A 17173-nucleotide genomic window follows, 5' to 3' on the forward strand; every position below is an offset into this window, starting at 1 on the left:
ACCCTTTAAACTATTTTGCGGTGAATGAAATATATATGTTTAGTCAACATATTAACTTCTAATACTTGTACTAAATGACTAAAACTTTCATTACAACCAACCAAAATATATCTTAAAACAAACTTTCATTATAACCAACCAATGTTAACTAGTTTTATATTCGTTCGATGAACAAGAACTTTAATGTTATAATGACAAAAGCCATCGCCGACACCACCACCACCGATAATCATAATAATAACAATTGTCATATATACTAGATTCCCCCCCCCCCCCAACCCGTGAGAAAAGAGAGACATAGTTATTAGTCCACTTGTTGCGGCGCATTTGTGAGACGACAAATTAAAAAATAAACTGGCCGACCTGTTACTCGACTTGTGAGGAGACATGCATTGCAAACAGGTAACGCAAAAGAACCATATTAGTTTACAAACGGATCCAATCACATATGACAATTTGAATTTGAAAGTCAAAACGATCAGTTTACAAAAGGATCCCATCACATATGACAATTTGACTTTGTAAGTCAAAAAATCAGTTTACAAAGGATCTAATTACATAAGACAATTTCGACATTGAAAGTTAAACGAACCGCTCTGATGTGAGGTTGGACACCTTAAAACGGTCAGTTTTCTTGTTCACTACATGTCTACAGTTGAGTTGAGCCCTTTGTTACAAAACCTTTAGGTTTGTGCTATTGAGTTCTAATACCTGCACAAATTAACGTTTCTATCACTTATCAGTAAACATTAATACTATTAATTTCATAAAAAAATTTCAATGGAGTATCTAACCTTATGCAAAGCTCTTGAGCGTATTTATATTCCCATTTGTTAGTCGGGTTGGCCTCGAGCGCTTTCTTAATACCAACTTCTACAAGATCCAAATCTGTCGTGTTCACGTACGCATGACCCAAAGTTCCAATACCTGTGTAATGCCAATTATCATTATACATTAATATTATTGATTTAAAAAAAATACATGTGTATGGGTCTATTCTATCTAACCTTTAGTGCAAACCTTTGTAGCCTATTGTGAAGCAACTAAAAAAAGATGCGACGGTGAAATGCATTTTACAAATTCGGTGATGATGCGCTATTTAATTTACTGATATGAGTAAAATTGGCGTTGCCATGGTGGTGGTTTCTGACGATTTAGAGGGAGGGATATAGTTACACCGAGAGTACAGTGTAATTGGATGGAGAAGAGGTGAGTTGAATGACATACAATTTTATATACAGGATGATGATGATGATGATGATGAGCCGATAATAACAGGTGTCAACAAACCAGATTAGTAATATGGGGTCAGCAAAGTACAAATTTACAGCATAATGTACAACACCTAATGCCTACTATTAGAGTACAATTCCTTATTCACAAAGTACAACAACTTATGCGACCAGGCACTTGAAATTATAAACTTATAAATATTAACAAGTATAATAGTAATTATAGTGATGAGATTAACAATAATAGAATGACTACAATTTATAGCTATAATAGTAACAAAAAATATAATGCCAATAATAAAATTAAAAAATAATTGAAAGAGATGTTTACAAATCATCAAGAAACATTGCCATTTGTTATATTATAATCACACAAATACACTTAAAAACAATATTTCATCGAATGGTTTAGCCGTTGTGCACTACCAAGTTCACAACCTTCATTAACACCCTTAACAGTGAATAGTGCCATACCAACTGGCTGAGTATGCCGTCTTTTGTTCGTGTTGTACCGTGTCATGAATCCACACTCCTAAAAACAGAATTACCATTCCAGCCACCGAATTTTGCATACCCTCCAATATGTTTCTGCAATGGTGATAATTCTAAGTGTGAACTTAGGTGCATTCAAATCATCAATGCTCATATAAGTATATATATTAAAGTCTAGCTATAAGTATTATATGCATATGAAGCATACTAATTTATGATATAAACATCATAACAAAAGTTTGTCTACTCACACATATTTTAGACACATTTTGCTCAAAGATTAAGGGTGTTCCGTACTACCGTCTATCATAAATCCCATTCACAGAATCGTCATCAAACTTCACTAGAAGAATCCTAGGACAAAACACAACTTTATAATAAAAACAAAGCATAAAAAAGATAAAGATAAAAACAAAAGAATAAAATAATGTGTTGACGTTCGGTTTTGTAATTTTAGTATTTCGTGCATTTAGGGTTCAAGCTAAGGAGTAAGTCCACATAATCGAACATATAATTTATGAAAACTAAAAGCCAAAATATTGATAAATGGCGTAGTGTATAAAAAACATTTTACCTTGCCACACCTGCAAAGTTACATTAATGAAATGAGGCTTAGGGGATGTTTGTTTACCTCTTAATGAAACCATTCAGAGGTTAATATCTGAATCGCTCAGTGGTATGCGTGTTTGGTTTGTTAAAATATGCCATCTGAATCGTTTTGTACATATCTGAACCATTCAGCCTCCAAAACTTGCTGAACCATTCAGCTATTGTATCATACACCCTCTTCACCTATCTTCCTTCCCCTTCTTCACCACCGATCCTTCATCACAACTCTTCATCTCCACAGTGCCGACCATTGTGAATCTTTCGACCTTTAAAGGTGACTATGTCTACGTTTGATAAAACTACAATATTATCAATTTCCTCCTCCATTAATGTGCGGGTTAAAAACAACAAGAACATGACATTTATTGAAACACCCCAACCCGGAGCAGGCTGACGTGTTACTATTACAGATATCATAGACCAAACAAAAACCATTTAAATGAAATGAAAAGAATCCCATGGCAACCAAAAGTGTTAAAAACACTGAAAGAAATTCTAAGTCAAATTTATTAAATGCTTAAAGAAAATTAAATCAAGTCCTTATTCTTGAGCTTCATTTTACTCTCATCACTGATCTCCCCGATTTCCCGAATTACCTGTTAGCAAATAAGACAGACACAAACAAGAAAATACGGCTGAGCCAAAAATTGCCCAGTAACGGAGAGAACAATAGTACAGGTAAAGGCATACATAAGACAAAACACATACTGAAATAAAACTGAAACTACTGCGGATATAAAACCACGTTTTAGACCGAACTATAATTAGATGCGAAACAAAATCCGATACACTATCGGGACGTAATCTGAATATACTCAATTTTAACCAAATGCGTATACACATATCAAAACGGACCAGAAATACAGCGAAACAAAATATAATTACTAAAATACACGACGATGATGTTAAAATAAATAGGTCGTGTAATACGGAAGCACCCAGAGCCTAAACAGAGGGGTACACAGCTAGCTAGTCCATGCACCAAGGAGACGGTGTGGGTGGCGTGCACACATTGTTCCATCTCAAACAGGAGTCAGGAGTCGGAGCTAAGATCGATCTATACGCCTCTAAGTGGCCAAGGTACTACATGAGTACTTTCAGAGACGCCGTGAACTTTGATTACGCACTGTCACGATAAGTGCCATGTCAGGAGTCAGGAGTCAGGAGTCGGAGCTAAGATCGATCTATACGCCTCTAAGTGGCCAAGGTACTACATGAGTACTTTCAGAGACGCCGTGAACTTTGATTACGCACTGTCACGATAAGTGCCATGTCGTTGACGCCCCAACGACAAGTCAGAAATGCTCGGGTAACAGAGTACTGAACTAAAGTCGTATAACTAAAATATATTATATAAAATAACTGAACTCAAAATATAACCGACGCGTAACGAAAATCCGTACTACAAAGTAACGGAATAGAGTCAATACTAAAAGTGAACAAAAACAGAAACCGTACTACAAAGTAACAAAATAAAATTTATACTATGAGTGACAGAAACCAGAATCCGTACCTTAGTTTAGCAAGCAAAGAAAAATGACTAAATTCGCTGTTAATGACAAAGAGCACCTACAATTTAATTACTATCAAGTCAGGTTTGCTTAGCTTAGTTGCGCTGCCCATTTTGTTGGTTGGATGATGTTCCGGCGACACAGACTTTATACTTTTAACATATATCTTTTCAAAGTTATCTACGATCCTCATAAGACTAACATGTTTTCTTAAAAACCAAATAATTAGTAATGATTATTATTATTTTGTTGAATGAAAACAATACATATCAATATGTTTGTATACAACTAGACCAGTAAGTATTGGATTATAAAAATACTATATCACTTATCTCATATAGTTGTAAAGATAGGAGAACCAATTGTATGGATATTTTTTTTATTTTATTATTTACTTTAAAGAAGCATGAGAGCCATTGCACAACAAATTTAAAACACTTATCAAACTCCTGCAACATATACATGGCCCACGTTATTAAAACATGTATATATTAAAGGAAAGCTTTTCATGTCTATAATATGTATGCAGACGAGGAACACGCGATATATTCAACTAATTTCATAAATTGTTTTTTTTTTTTTAATTCAGTCACGTAAAAACAAATAAAATAGTTGTAGCCGCCGGAACCTAACCAACAGTCGCGAAACAGATACGGTGAGCTCGAATTCGTTACCTCATAAGCCGAACAAAACCGAACGGATCTAAATCGAACACGGATGCGTGACGGTCGCTGAACAGTAACAACTAGATTGGAGGGAAGTGATGGTTGGCGGTGGTGTCGCCGGCTGCCAAAGTGTAGCACCAGCGGAGTCGTTCACGCGGAGGTGTGAGAGCAGATGTGATGTGAGAGTAGTTGATAGAATGGTACGATGGAGTTTGCTAACAATATATAACGGAGGTTGTTGGTAACGAGGCTTCGGAGATCACCCGAATTATCTGGCCGTTCGTTTGAATTTGAAAACAAGGTTTTCTAGAAGATGATAAAACATGTGCTCAAAATTGAGTTTGAACTCATCAGGTTTCAACTTTTAAATTATTATCATTATTATTATTATTATTATTATTATTATCTTATATATTATACATATATATATATTTATTCATTTGTTATCTAATACAAAAGTTTGGGTTATTATAATTATACTCCCCTAAAAAAAATTTCGTCCTCGAAATTGTAAGACGGTGACACACACTTTCGGATATCACAGAAACGAAACAAACTTAAACTTTCATAAATTCAGACATGACAATTGCAAAGTCTTGGAAACAAATATTAGGACATATAAAACATAATTCATATGAAATCAAAACCATCCAAACTGAAATCACCAAGTGCTAAAACGGAAATAAATACGGATATTGGGAACGAATTGTATCCTCCATTTCCCATGTAGCTTCTCGTTCAGAATGGTTCTTCCAAAGAATCTTAACGAACGGAATAGTTTTCTTGCGCATAATGCGTTCTTGACGATCAAGAATAGCTTCCGGTTCTTCTTCAATAGATAAATCCTCGCGAATCTGATGAAGCGGATAGGTAACAACATGTAACGGGTGATAATTATACCCCCTAAGAAGAGATACGTGAAAGACCCTATGCACATGAGATAACTGAGGTGGTAAAGCCAAACGATAAGAGACTTCGCCAACTCTTTCAAGAATTTCAAACGGTCCGATGAATCTTGGGCTAAGTTTTCCCTTGATTCCAAAACGTTGAACACCTCTACAAGGTGAAACTCGCAAGAATACCCGATCACCGACATTAAATTCCAAAGCTCGACGATGTCGGTCTGCATAGCTCTTCTGTCGACTCTGAGCCTCTTTTAGCTTCTCACGAGCAATGGTAACTTTCTCATTTGTAATCTGTACCAACTCGGGCCCTTCAATAATTTTCTCACCAACCTCATCCCAACAATTAGGGGCTCTACACTTACGACCATATAAAAGCTCGAATGGCGCCATACCGATGCTAGCTTGCCAACTATTATTGTAGGCAAACTCAACCAGACTTAAATACTCGTCCCAGTTTCCACTCCACTCTAAAGCACATGCTCGAAGCATATCTTCGAGTGTTTGAATGGTACGTTCTGACTGACCGTCAGTCTGAGGATGAAACGCGGTACTGAATCTCAATCTAGTACCCCATGCGGCCTGCAACCCTTTCCAAAAACGCGAAGTGAAACGTGGGTCTCGATCACAAACAATAGAGACGGGGGTGCCATGGAGTCTCACAATCTCTCGAGTAAAAATATCGGACAACTTACTGACTGAGAATCCTTTTTGAATCGGAAGAAAGTGAGCCGATTTTGACAAACGATCGACTACAACCCAAATAGCATCATTTCTTTTGAACGTTTTAGGTAGTCCGGTAATAAAATCCATTGAGATATCATCCCACTTCCATACCGGAATGTCAAGTGTCTGAAGTAAACCCCCAGCTCTTTGATGCTCAGTTTTAACTTGCTGACAAGTAAGGCATCTGCTGACATAACTGGCCACGTCCTCTTTCATACCGCTCCACCAAAAATGTTGACGAAGATCCCGATACATCTTTGTGGATCCGGGGTGGATTGAGAACGGTGAACTGTGAGCCTCGGCTAACAACGACTCCCGTAGGGTGGAATCGCTAGGAACACATAACCGTTTCCCACACCAAACTACGCCATGTTCGTCTTCTCTGAATTCTGACTGTTTACCAACCTCCAAATTCTGTATAATTGCCCAAATTTCTCCGTCTTCATATTGCGCACTCTTGATTCGAGAAATTAGATCAGGCTCAATCTGAAATCTGGCTAGATATCCATTGGTATCACCAAAATGGAGACCAATACCCAATCTATCCAGATCATTGAGGATATGAGGTTGCAGCTGAAAAGAATTTATCGTTCCGGAACTCTTCCGACTAAGAGCATCGGCTACAACGTTTGCCTTCCCCGGATGATACTGTATGATAGCGTCGTAATCTTTTAGAAGTTCTAACCAACGTCTCTGTCTCATGTTCAGTTCCTTCTGAGTGAAGATATATTTCAAGCTCTTATGATCAGTGAAAATATCGCAAGTCTCTCCATAAAGATAATGGCGCCAGATTTTCAACGCGAAAATAACTGCAGCGAGTTCGAGGTCATGCGTCGGATAGTTAACCTCGTAAGGTTTCAACTGTCGTGAGGCGTATGCAATGACTTTACCATGCTGCATTAAAACGCAGCCGAGACCTTTCTTAGAAGCATCACTATAAATTTGGTATCCACCCGTGCCTGAAGGAAGTGTAAGAATCGGATTAGAAACCAATCGCTTCTTTAGTTCTTCAAAACTTTTCTCTCGATCATCATTCCAGGAGAACTTAACCCCTTTCCTTAACAGTTGCGTGAGGGGTAGGGCGATGGCGGAAAAACCTTCAACAAATCGGCGATAATAACCGGCAAGGCCGAGAAAACTACGGACTTCTGAGACTGAGGTAGGTCTAGGCCAATTAGTGACTGCCTCGATTTTAGCCGGGTCCATTGAAATGCCTTCGGCCGACACAATGTGACCCAAAAACGCTACTTTTCTTAGCCAGAACTCGCATTTTGAGAATTTTGCATAAAGCTTATTTTTACGTAAAATCTCGAGTACGATACGAAGATGATCCTCATGTTCTGCTTTACTTTTAGAATAAATTAGAATATCGTCGATGAAGACTATCACGAACTTATCAAGAAATTCTCGAAAAACTCGGTTCATCAAGTCCATGAAAACGGCGGGGGCATTGGTTAACTCAAACGGCATCACCAAGAATTCATAATGGCCATAACGAGTACGAAAAGCTGACTTAGAAACATCTGAATCTTTGATCTTAAGCTGATGGTAACCAGATCTCAAATCAATCTTAGAAAAACATTTGGCGCCTTGAAGCTGGTCGAATAGATCATCGATACGAGGCAAGGGATAACGATTTCGAATGGTGATTTTATTCAACTCCCGATAGTCAATACAGAGTCTTAATGAACCGTCCTTCTTCTTCACAAATAAGACCGGTGCGCCCCAAGGAGAGACACTCGGTCTAATAAAACCCAGTTCCAATAATTCTTGTAGTTGCTCTTTGAGCTCCTTAAGCTTCAAAGGTGCCATACGATAGGGTGCCTTAGAAATCGGCTCGGCACCAGGGACAAGATCAATAGTAAACTCTACCTCGCGATCAGGTGGAAGTCCAGGCAAATCTTTAGGAAAAACGTCCGAAAAATCACAAACAGTCGGATAATAGGAGATTTTGGGTTCATTAGAAGATGTAGCTTTAACCGAAGCAAGAAATCCCGCACAACCGTGCGATAGAAACTTATGAGCCTTGAGCGCAGAAATAATTTTTAAAGATTTTCGAGGCTGGGTCCCCTGATAGATAAATTCGGGAAACTGAGGATTTCCAAATAAAACACGACGAGTCTGACATTCGATCGTAACATTATGTTGCGATAACCAGTCCATACCCAGAATAACATCAAAGTCACTCATATGCATAGGATACAAGTCTGCGGCACGGATAACTGAATTGATTCGGATTGGACACTCATTATAAACGTGAGAGATAACAGTGGTGTCTCTCAGAGGAGTAGATATCACTAAAGGGTACTCTAAGGCAGTAGGCATAGTCATTAAATATTTAGCAAATAAGAGTGACACCACAGAATGTGTCGCACCAGTATCAAATAAAACATACGTATCACGATCACCAATTTGTAAATTACCGGAAACCATACCTGGGGCATTAGCTGCATCATTAGCTGTAAGTGTAAAAACTCGTCCTCCTGCAGCAGATCTAGCATCTTCCCTAGTATTAGCCCTAGGGTCCCGCTGAGGGCAGTCTCTGATCATGTGTCCTGCATCTCCGCATCTAAAACAACGACCTTCAGCTCGACGACAAGCACCTCCATGACGTTTCCCACACGTGCTACACAGAGGAGTATTTCGGTTTTGTTGATTAAGTGGTTGAGCTCTGGTGGGGTTATGATGTTGTTGCATATTATTCTGTGCGGGCCTATGATTCTGATTTCGATTTCCCCCATTTCGTGGCTGATTGTTGAAATTCCTATCAGTACGCTGTCTACGGTCTCGGGGTACAAGGGACTGTTCGGTTCCAACTTGAGAAGAAGATTGACCCTGATTATTTTCTCTAGGCCGCTTACGACTTTCATCAAAAGATTTCTGGCGGTGTTTCTTATCATTATCAAGGTTCTTAACCGCATCAACTATCTCATTTATGTCATTAAAACGGAGGTTCAAGATAAACTTCCTATCTCGGTCACAAATGGCCCACTTGAAATGGTTGGTCTGTTGTTCTTGCGTGCCTACAGTTGGGCCAAGAAAACTAACCAATCGACTGAAACGATTTTTAAACTCAACGATGGGCTCATCATTAGCCTGAATAATTGAAGAATATTCTCTCAAATATTCACTGCGATCAGCATCAGTGAAGTACTGTTGGTAAAACAAAGTACGGAATTCATTCCAAGGAAGTGTAGCAGCATAATTGTCTCCACCACGGGCAGCTTTCAGTGTCTTCCACCATCTGTGAGCGTCATCTTCGAGCTTGTAAGTAGTTAATCGAACCTTAAACACATCTTCAACACCCAGCACTTCAAACAGTTTCTCGATGTGCGCGATCCAGTTTTCAGCTTCTACTGGAGAACTAGCAGTACTAAAGGATTTTGGCTTTTGCTTTTGAAAACGCTCAAGCCAGACATGAATACCAACAGGAGGATTGTTGCCTCCAGCATTGTTTCCATTGGCGTTGTTGCCACCGGCGTTGTTACCACCGACATTGTTGCCACCGGCATTGTTCTGCTGCAACTGTTGTATGATGTTAGGGACGGCCGCAGCAATAGCCGCATTGACGGCATTAGCGACAAGGGTCGCAAGAGGTGGGTCGTTTCCAGCATCATTCCCGTTTTGGCGGTTAACACGTCTTCTAGGAGGCATCTGAAAGTAAGATAACGTATGAATTGAACGATAAGGATTTACGGAATACGCGAAAGACGAAAAGGAAAATCCTAACCCGACGTCTACCCATTAACTCACATTTTTAATTATTTTCGTGTAAGTTTTCTACAAGAAAGAGCCTGGGCTCTGATACCATAACTGTAACACCCCAACCCGGAGCAGGCTGACGTGTTACTATTACAGATATCATAGACCAAACAAAAACCATTTAAATGAAATGAAAAGAATCCCATGGCAACCAAAAGTGTTAAAAACACTGAAAGAAATTCTAAGTCAAATTTATTAAATGCTTAAAGAAAATTAAATCAAGTCCTTATTCTTGAGCTTCATTTTACTCTCATCACTGATCTCCCCGATTTCCCGAATTACCTGTTAGCAAATAAGACAGACACAAACAAGAAAATACGGCTGAGCCAAAAATTGCCCAGTAACGGAGAGAACAATAGTACAGGTAAAGGCATACATAAGACAAAACACATACTGAAATAAAACTGAAACTACTGCGGATATAAAACCACGTTTTAGACCGAACTATAATTAGATGCGAAACAAAATCCGATACACTAACGGGACGTAATCTGAATATACTCAATTTTAACCAAATGCGTATACACATATCAAAACGGACCAGAAATACAGCGAAACAAAATATAATTACTAAAATACACGACGATGATGTTAAAATAAATAGGTCGTGTAATACGGAAGCACCCAGAGCCTAAACAGAGGGTTACACAGCTAGCTAGTCCATGCACCAAGGAGACGGTGTGGGTGGCGTGCACACATTGTTCCATCTCAAACAGGAGTCAGGAGTCGGAGCTAAGATCGATCTATACGCCTCTAAGTGGCCAAGGTACTACATGAGTACTTTCAGAGACGCCGTGAACTTTGATTACGCACTGTCACGATAAGTGCCATGTCAGGAGTCAGGAGTCAGGAGTTGGAGCTAAGATCGATCTATACTCCTCTAAGTGGCCAAGGTACTACATGAGTACTTTCAGAGACGCCGTGAACTTTGATTACGCACTGTCACGATAAGTGCCATGTCGTTGACGCCCCAACGACAAGTCAGAAATGCTCGGGTAACAGAGTACTGAACTAAAGTCGTATAACTAAAATATATTATATAAAATAACTGAACTCAAAATATAACCGACGCGTAACGAAAATCCGTACTACAAAGTAACGGAATAGAGTCAATACTAAAAGTGAACAAAAACAGAAACCGTACTACAAAGTAACAAAATAAAATTTATACTATGAGTGACAGAAACCAGAATCCGTACCTTAGTTTAGCAAGCAAAGAAAAATGACTAAATTCGCTGTTAATGACAAAGAGCACCTACAATTTAATTACTATCAAGTCAGGTTTGCTTAGCTTAGTTGCGCTGCCCATTTTGTTGGTTGGATGATGTTCCGGCGACACAGACTTTATACTTTTAACATATATCTTTTCAAAGTTATCTACGATCCTCATAAGACTAACATGTTTTCTTAAAAACCAAATAATTAGTAATGATTATTATTATTTTGTTGAATGAAAACAATACATATCAATATGTTTGTATACAACTAGACCAGTAAGTATTGGATTATAAAAATACTATATCACTTATCTCATATAGTTGTAAAGATAGGAGAACCAATTGTATGGATATTTTTTTTATTTTATTATTTACTTTAAAGAAGCATGAGAGCCATTGCACAACAAATTTAAAACACTTATCAAACTCCTGCAACATATACATGGCCCACGTTATTAAAACATGTATATATTAAAGGAAAGCTTTTCATGTCTATAATATGTATGCAGACGAGGAACACGCGATATATTCAACTAATTTCATAAATTGTTTTTTTTTTTTAGATTCAGTCACGTAAAAACAAATAAAATAGTTGTAGCCGCCGGAACCTAACCAACAGTCGCGAAACAGATACGGTGAGCTCGAATTCGTTACCTCATAAGCCGAACAAAACCGAACGGATCTAAATCGAACACGGATGCGTGACGGTCGCTGAACAGTAACAACTAGATTGGAGGGAAGTGATGGTTGGCGGTGGTGTCGCCGGCTGCCAAAGTGTAGCAGCAGCGGAGTCGTTCACGCGGAGGTGTGAGAGCAGATGTGATGTGAGAGTAGTTGATAGAATGGTACGATGGAGTTTGCTAACAATATATAACGGAGGTTGTTGGTAACGAGGATTCGGAGATCACCCGAATTATCTGGCCGTTCGTTTGAATTTGAAAACAAGGTTTTCTAGAAGATGATAAAACAATTGAGTTTGAACTCATCAGGTTTCAACTTTTAAATTATTATCATTATTATTATTATTATTATTATTATTATTATTATTATTATTATACATATATATATATATTTATTCATTTGTTATCTAATACAAAAGTTTGGGTTATTATATTTATATAAACCCAAGAACTTCAAAACAACATTGTAACGACTAGTTTAGACTATAAAGTAAGGAGACGAGTAGATTGTTATGTTAAACTAGTCAAGACGAGTTTGTTACTAATTAACTACTCGTATCGGTAATGTAAACTAGACGCGACGAGTTAACTACCAATAAATTACTCGTATCGTTAATGTAAATCTGGTAAACTTATCAGAACAAGTTAATTACTAATAAAATACTCGTATCGGGAATATAAACAAGGTAAACTAGTCAGGACGAGTTAACTAGACATGAACTACTCGTATGAGTAATGTTTACCGGGTAAACTTATCGAGACGAGTTAATTACTAACAAAATACTCGTATAATGGATGTAAAGTAATCGTTGACCAATATCTACTCGTAACGACTAGTTGACCAAACAAACTAACCAATCCGGTTAGTGTTTTGAAAAACAAACTGGTTCGATGCATTTGGTAATCAAACTCATCGTCATGGTTAGTTTGATAAACTACTCGCGACTCTTAAGGTTTTATAATCTGCTCAACGCGACTAAATGATATCTTATTTACTCGTGGACGTTGATTACGAGGCTTTAAACTTATTTAATCTTTACGAGTAGATAATTAGTGAAACTGGTCGTTACGGTTAGTTTATAGACACGTGACAAATTTTTATTGGTTATACAAACTACTCGTTGACAACCGTAAACTATTTGTCTCGACTAGTTTATAATACATATTTTAGGAATTTGTTTGAAATGACACATAAAACCTGAAAAACGTATTTATAAACACCTATTTTTTGAGAATTTTCTCTAAAATAAAACGTGAATCACATAAAACACAAATGTCATTCTTACCTTTTCACCACCATTAACACGTTGACAAGATCTCATATTTGTTCTTTGTCGTCCATAATCTGATATACAATCATTTTCTATACTTTAAATTTTACACATCATATATTTTTATATTATTTCTGAGAAGACTAGTTTAAGTTGTTCTAGAAAAAGAAAGAAAGAAAATGCAGTCAACACCGAGTGACCGAACTCCTCGTAATCCCCACCACCCATCCTCATCAACTTGGTCCAACTCGTCGTCTAGCTACACCTTTCACCCGACCCGACCCGACCCGTCAACTTTTGAGTCTTGATGTTCAACCACTTGTGGTTTAGTGTTCTCGAGTCATTTCATTTCAGAAATAAATAATACAAAACAAGTATCAAATGATATGATATAACAAACCAACATTCAGGGGGTGTGTTGCCTAGCTTATATTTTTATGTTTGTGGTTATATCTTTTTGAAACTTATAATTTATTTTATATAATTTGATAAACCCTTTTTAAGTGTTTGAATTAGTTTATATTCTATAAGTTGATTATACATCTTAATAAGTTATTAAATCCATCATTTTTAATTTGTTAGAGTAATAAGTTATTTCAATATTATTAATCCATCACCATTTGAAAGTAAATGAGTAATTTACCCTCTTAAACAAATAAGCTTATTCAAATAAGCTAAATAATAATCTTCAAATAAGCTTCTACAAATTAGCTTATAAGCCTAAGCTAAAAAAGCTAAACCAAACACAAAATAAAGCTTATTTTATAAGAAAAGCTAAAAAAGCTATAAGCTTTGCTAAAAAAGAAGGCTCAATCTCCAATAAACACAAATTCAGACCATCTAATCATCAAATAAATAAAAACTAAGTTACAATTATTTTTCTATTTAATTCCAATAAACACGTAGTCAGAGTTGAGTACTGGGATTTGATAGCGGACTTAAAAAGCCACCTTTTTCCGCATGCTTGCTGGACAGAGAAGCGCGAAAGGTGTGCGTTAATTCATAATTCATATTCTATCAATTTTAGCCGCTTTAACCACCGGATTCTCCCGCGCAATAGCCTCTCGTCCAACGCCTTTATAATCATAACCACACTCATGCCTATCCGAATACCGATGCTCCGAACAGAACAACTCACCGCACCGGCACCGGAATCCGGTCAAACCTACCTTCTTCTGGCATCCAGAGCACCGCATCACCTCCTTCTTCACCACAACAGCAGCTTCGTTGTTGTTCCTCCTCCTCCTCTTATTATTATTATTATTATTATCATTCAATTCTTCATCTAACAACTCACACAGCGTATCTAACACCAGATCACGTCCGATGCGAGACGGTGACCTCAACGAACTGGAACGAGTGCGATGCGACGTCGTTGTGGTGGCGTTGAAGCGGTTCTGACGCATTTTGTCGCCGGTTTCAGGTACCGGTTCTTCTTTTTCAGTTCTTTGAGACATTTGTTAGGATTGAAATTGAAAACTATAATAATAATAATAATAATAATAATAAGTTTAATGGTTATTAAGAAGAGAGGAATGAATAATAATAATAATAATAATAATAATAATAATAATATGGGTTTGAGTTTGGTTCGGTGTGGGGCTTTTTAAAGGGAAGGAGGTCGGTCAAGCGCGTTATGATAATGCGTGTGCGTTGGTGGTTTAGATTTACGGATATGCCATTGAGGGTGTTTTGGTAATTTGGGAAGGAGGATAGGGTTTGGGAAAAGGGAACAAGTATGACCGATGACGTGTTAATTTAATTACTAGTATCCATTAGACCACTCGTAGTGGGTGCGCTGTGGGTTGCCTTTTGATGGATAACGCGGGGGGTACATCGCCCCTCTGTGTTTTGTATTTTTTTTGACGCATTTTACATCCCTGTGTTTTGTACTTTTTTTGACGCGTTTTATGTAAAACGCTACAAAAGGCACAAAAATCAAAAATTGACCGTTGCTTGTTTACCGTTGGAGAATAAAAAAAAAATTTATTTCCTATATTAAACCATTTCATCCCCAATCAAACCTCATCAAACTTATAAAAATTCTCTTTCAACTCTATAATTCCTTACACAAAATTCACTGTATACGGATCCTCCATCTATATATAAACTTTCGGGCCCGACCAACAAGCCGAGGACGTGGAGGAGGAACATGCGGTTACGAGTGCGATTATGCTCGCGACAAAGTATATGAGTTCCGTTACGAGTGCGATTAGCTCTCCACCACCCCCGTTTCAAAAAGAGCATATATCGAACGAGATCGTACCGAAGCCAACAACCGGTTGATGGCGGATTACTTCTGCGACTCGCCGAGATACAAGAACCCGAAGTCCTTTAGGCGTCGTTTTCGGATGTCTAAAAATTTATTTATGCGCATCACCAATGATTTGGAGCGTGAATTTGATTACTTTCAGCAAAAGCCTGAAGCTCGAGGGACGCTAGGATTCACAACTATTCAGAAGGTTACGCCAGCCGTACGCGTGCTCGCCTACGGAAACACGACCGACATCAACGACGAGTATTTAAAAATGGCCGAAAAACAACTTGGGACACCTTGGAGTATTTTTGTTACCGTACGTTTTGTTTTTTTTTAAATAGTTTATCACTTGTTTACTGTGATCATTTATTTTTTAAAAGTTTTGTAAAATATAGGAATATTGAAACTATATGGACCACATTATCTGAGAGAGCCCAAGGTTAACGATCTACAACGTCCTTACGAGGCACATACAAGGGTGCATGGTTTCCCCGGCATGATAGGGAGTGTAGATTGCATGCATTGGGAATGGGCTAATTGTCCAACTGCATGGTGAGGTCAGTTCACACGAGGTGACCAAAAGGGACCAACAGTCAGCCTTCAAGCGATCGCTTCATACGACCTTTGGATTTGGTCGGCATTCTTTGGTGTTCCCGGTTCCAACAATGACATAACCGTCTTAGAGCAGTCTCCTGTGATGGAGAGTTACATATCTGGGACCGTTCTCGTCGCTTCGTTTTGGGCTAACGATAACTTCTACGATCATGGGTACTATCTGGGTGATGGAATACATCTAGAGTTCGCGATAATCGTTAAAACATTCAGAGACCCGATGGATGAAAAAAGACAGTATTTTAAGAAAGTGCAAGAGTTTGCGAGAAAGGATATCGAGAGGTGTTTTGGTGTTCTTCAACAACGATTGCATTATGTTAAAAATCCTTGTCGTCTGTGGTCTTTAGAAAGAATGAGATGTGCTATGTATGCGTGTATCATAATGCATAACATGATCATCGAGGACGAGAGAAGAGCAATATGTCCAACTTTCATACCGGACCCGGATCCACCACGGACTCCGGCAAGTATGGAGCAACGACTCGAAAACTCGGATTCCATGCGGTCAAGAGAGATACATAACACACTAAAGGAGGATTTGGTCCAACATCTTTGGATGTATCGGCCTCTGCCTGGTGAAAACAATGATCAAAACGAGGGCAACAATGAAGACGATGATGAAGACAACGACGAAGATGGTGAAGACGATGAAAACGACGACGAGGACGACGACGACGAGGGCGAAGACGACGACGATGACAACAACGACGACGAATAGTTTTTTTTTATTTTCATGTAATATTTATTTAATAAAATATTATTGCTATTTGATATTCTTATTAAAAATTAAAAAAAAATAAAAAGTGTAAAAGTGACTGGGCGTCACGTGGCACATAATGCCTCGGAGTGGAGAGTTATGACTACAGCCTGTTTTTGTAAAAAACCATAACTCTGACTGGACGCCACGTGACGCATAATGCCTGGATGTGGAGAGTTATGACTATACATGGACTTATGATTAAAGTATTTCCACTTGTGTATATAGTGTATATATACACCCGTGTCACACCCGGTTATAAAATGAATTTTATAGGATTTATGTGCATTTGATATTATTATATTTATATCAGCCTTTGTAATATTCATCATTAGGATTTTCATTATAAGTGTACGTTGGTGTTTTTGTCCTTTGAATTACTAAATTGCCTCAAAAAGTAATTGTGGCAATTTCAATTTTGAACTATTGTTTTCAAATGAGTGGCAGACCTAACACGATTGACAGATAAGTCGACGCTAA

The 17173-nt window shown here is 38.0% G+C and overlaps 1 protein-coding gene and 1 long non-coding RNA gene across 2 annotated transcripts; both read right to left on the reverse strand.

Moving 5' to 3' along the window:
- Window positions 1-316: 316 nt before the first annotated feature.
- LOC143632027 (uncharacterized) lies at window positions 317-1075 on the reverse strand. The gene is made up of 3 exons (XR_013153474.1): window positions 1008-1075; window positions 795-927; window positions 317-711 (listed from the first exon to the last, which is right to left on the reverse strand). It is a non-coding gene; the product is annotated as an uncharacterized LOC143632027 (long non-coding RNA).
- A 12999-nt stretch (window positions 1076-14074) lies between these two features.
- Window positions 14075-14524, reverse strand: LOC143632075 (uncharacterized). Its single transcript, XM_077100664.1, has one exon. It carries the CDS (start codon window positions 14522-14524, stop codon window positions 14075-14077), a length of 450 nt encoding a protein of 149 aa, XP_076956779.1.
- Between the last annotated feature and the right edge of the window lie 2649 nt (window positions 14525-17173).

This window comes from Bidens hawaiensis, unplaced genomic scaffold (genome assembly GCF_021521415.1).
Source record: "Bidens hawaiensis isolate Kalapana, Puna unplaced genomic scaffold, B.hawaiensis_p1.1 tig00006359_1, whole genome shotgun sequence".
Classification (NCBI taxonomy): Eukaryota; Viridiplantae; Streptophyta; class Magnoliopsida; order Asterales; family Asteraceae; genus Bidens; species Bidens hawaiensis.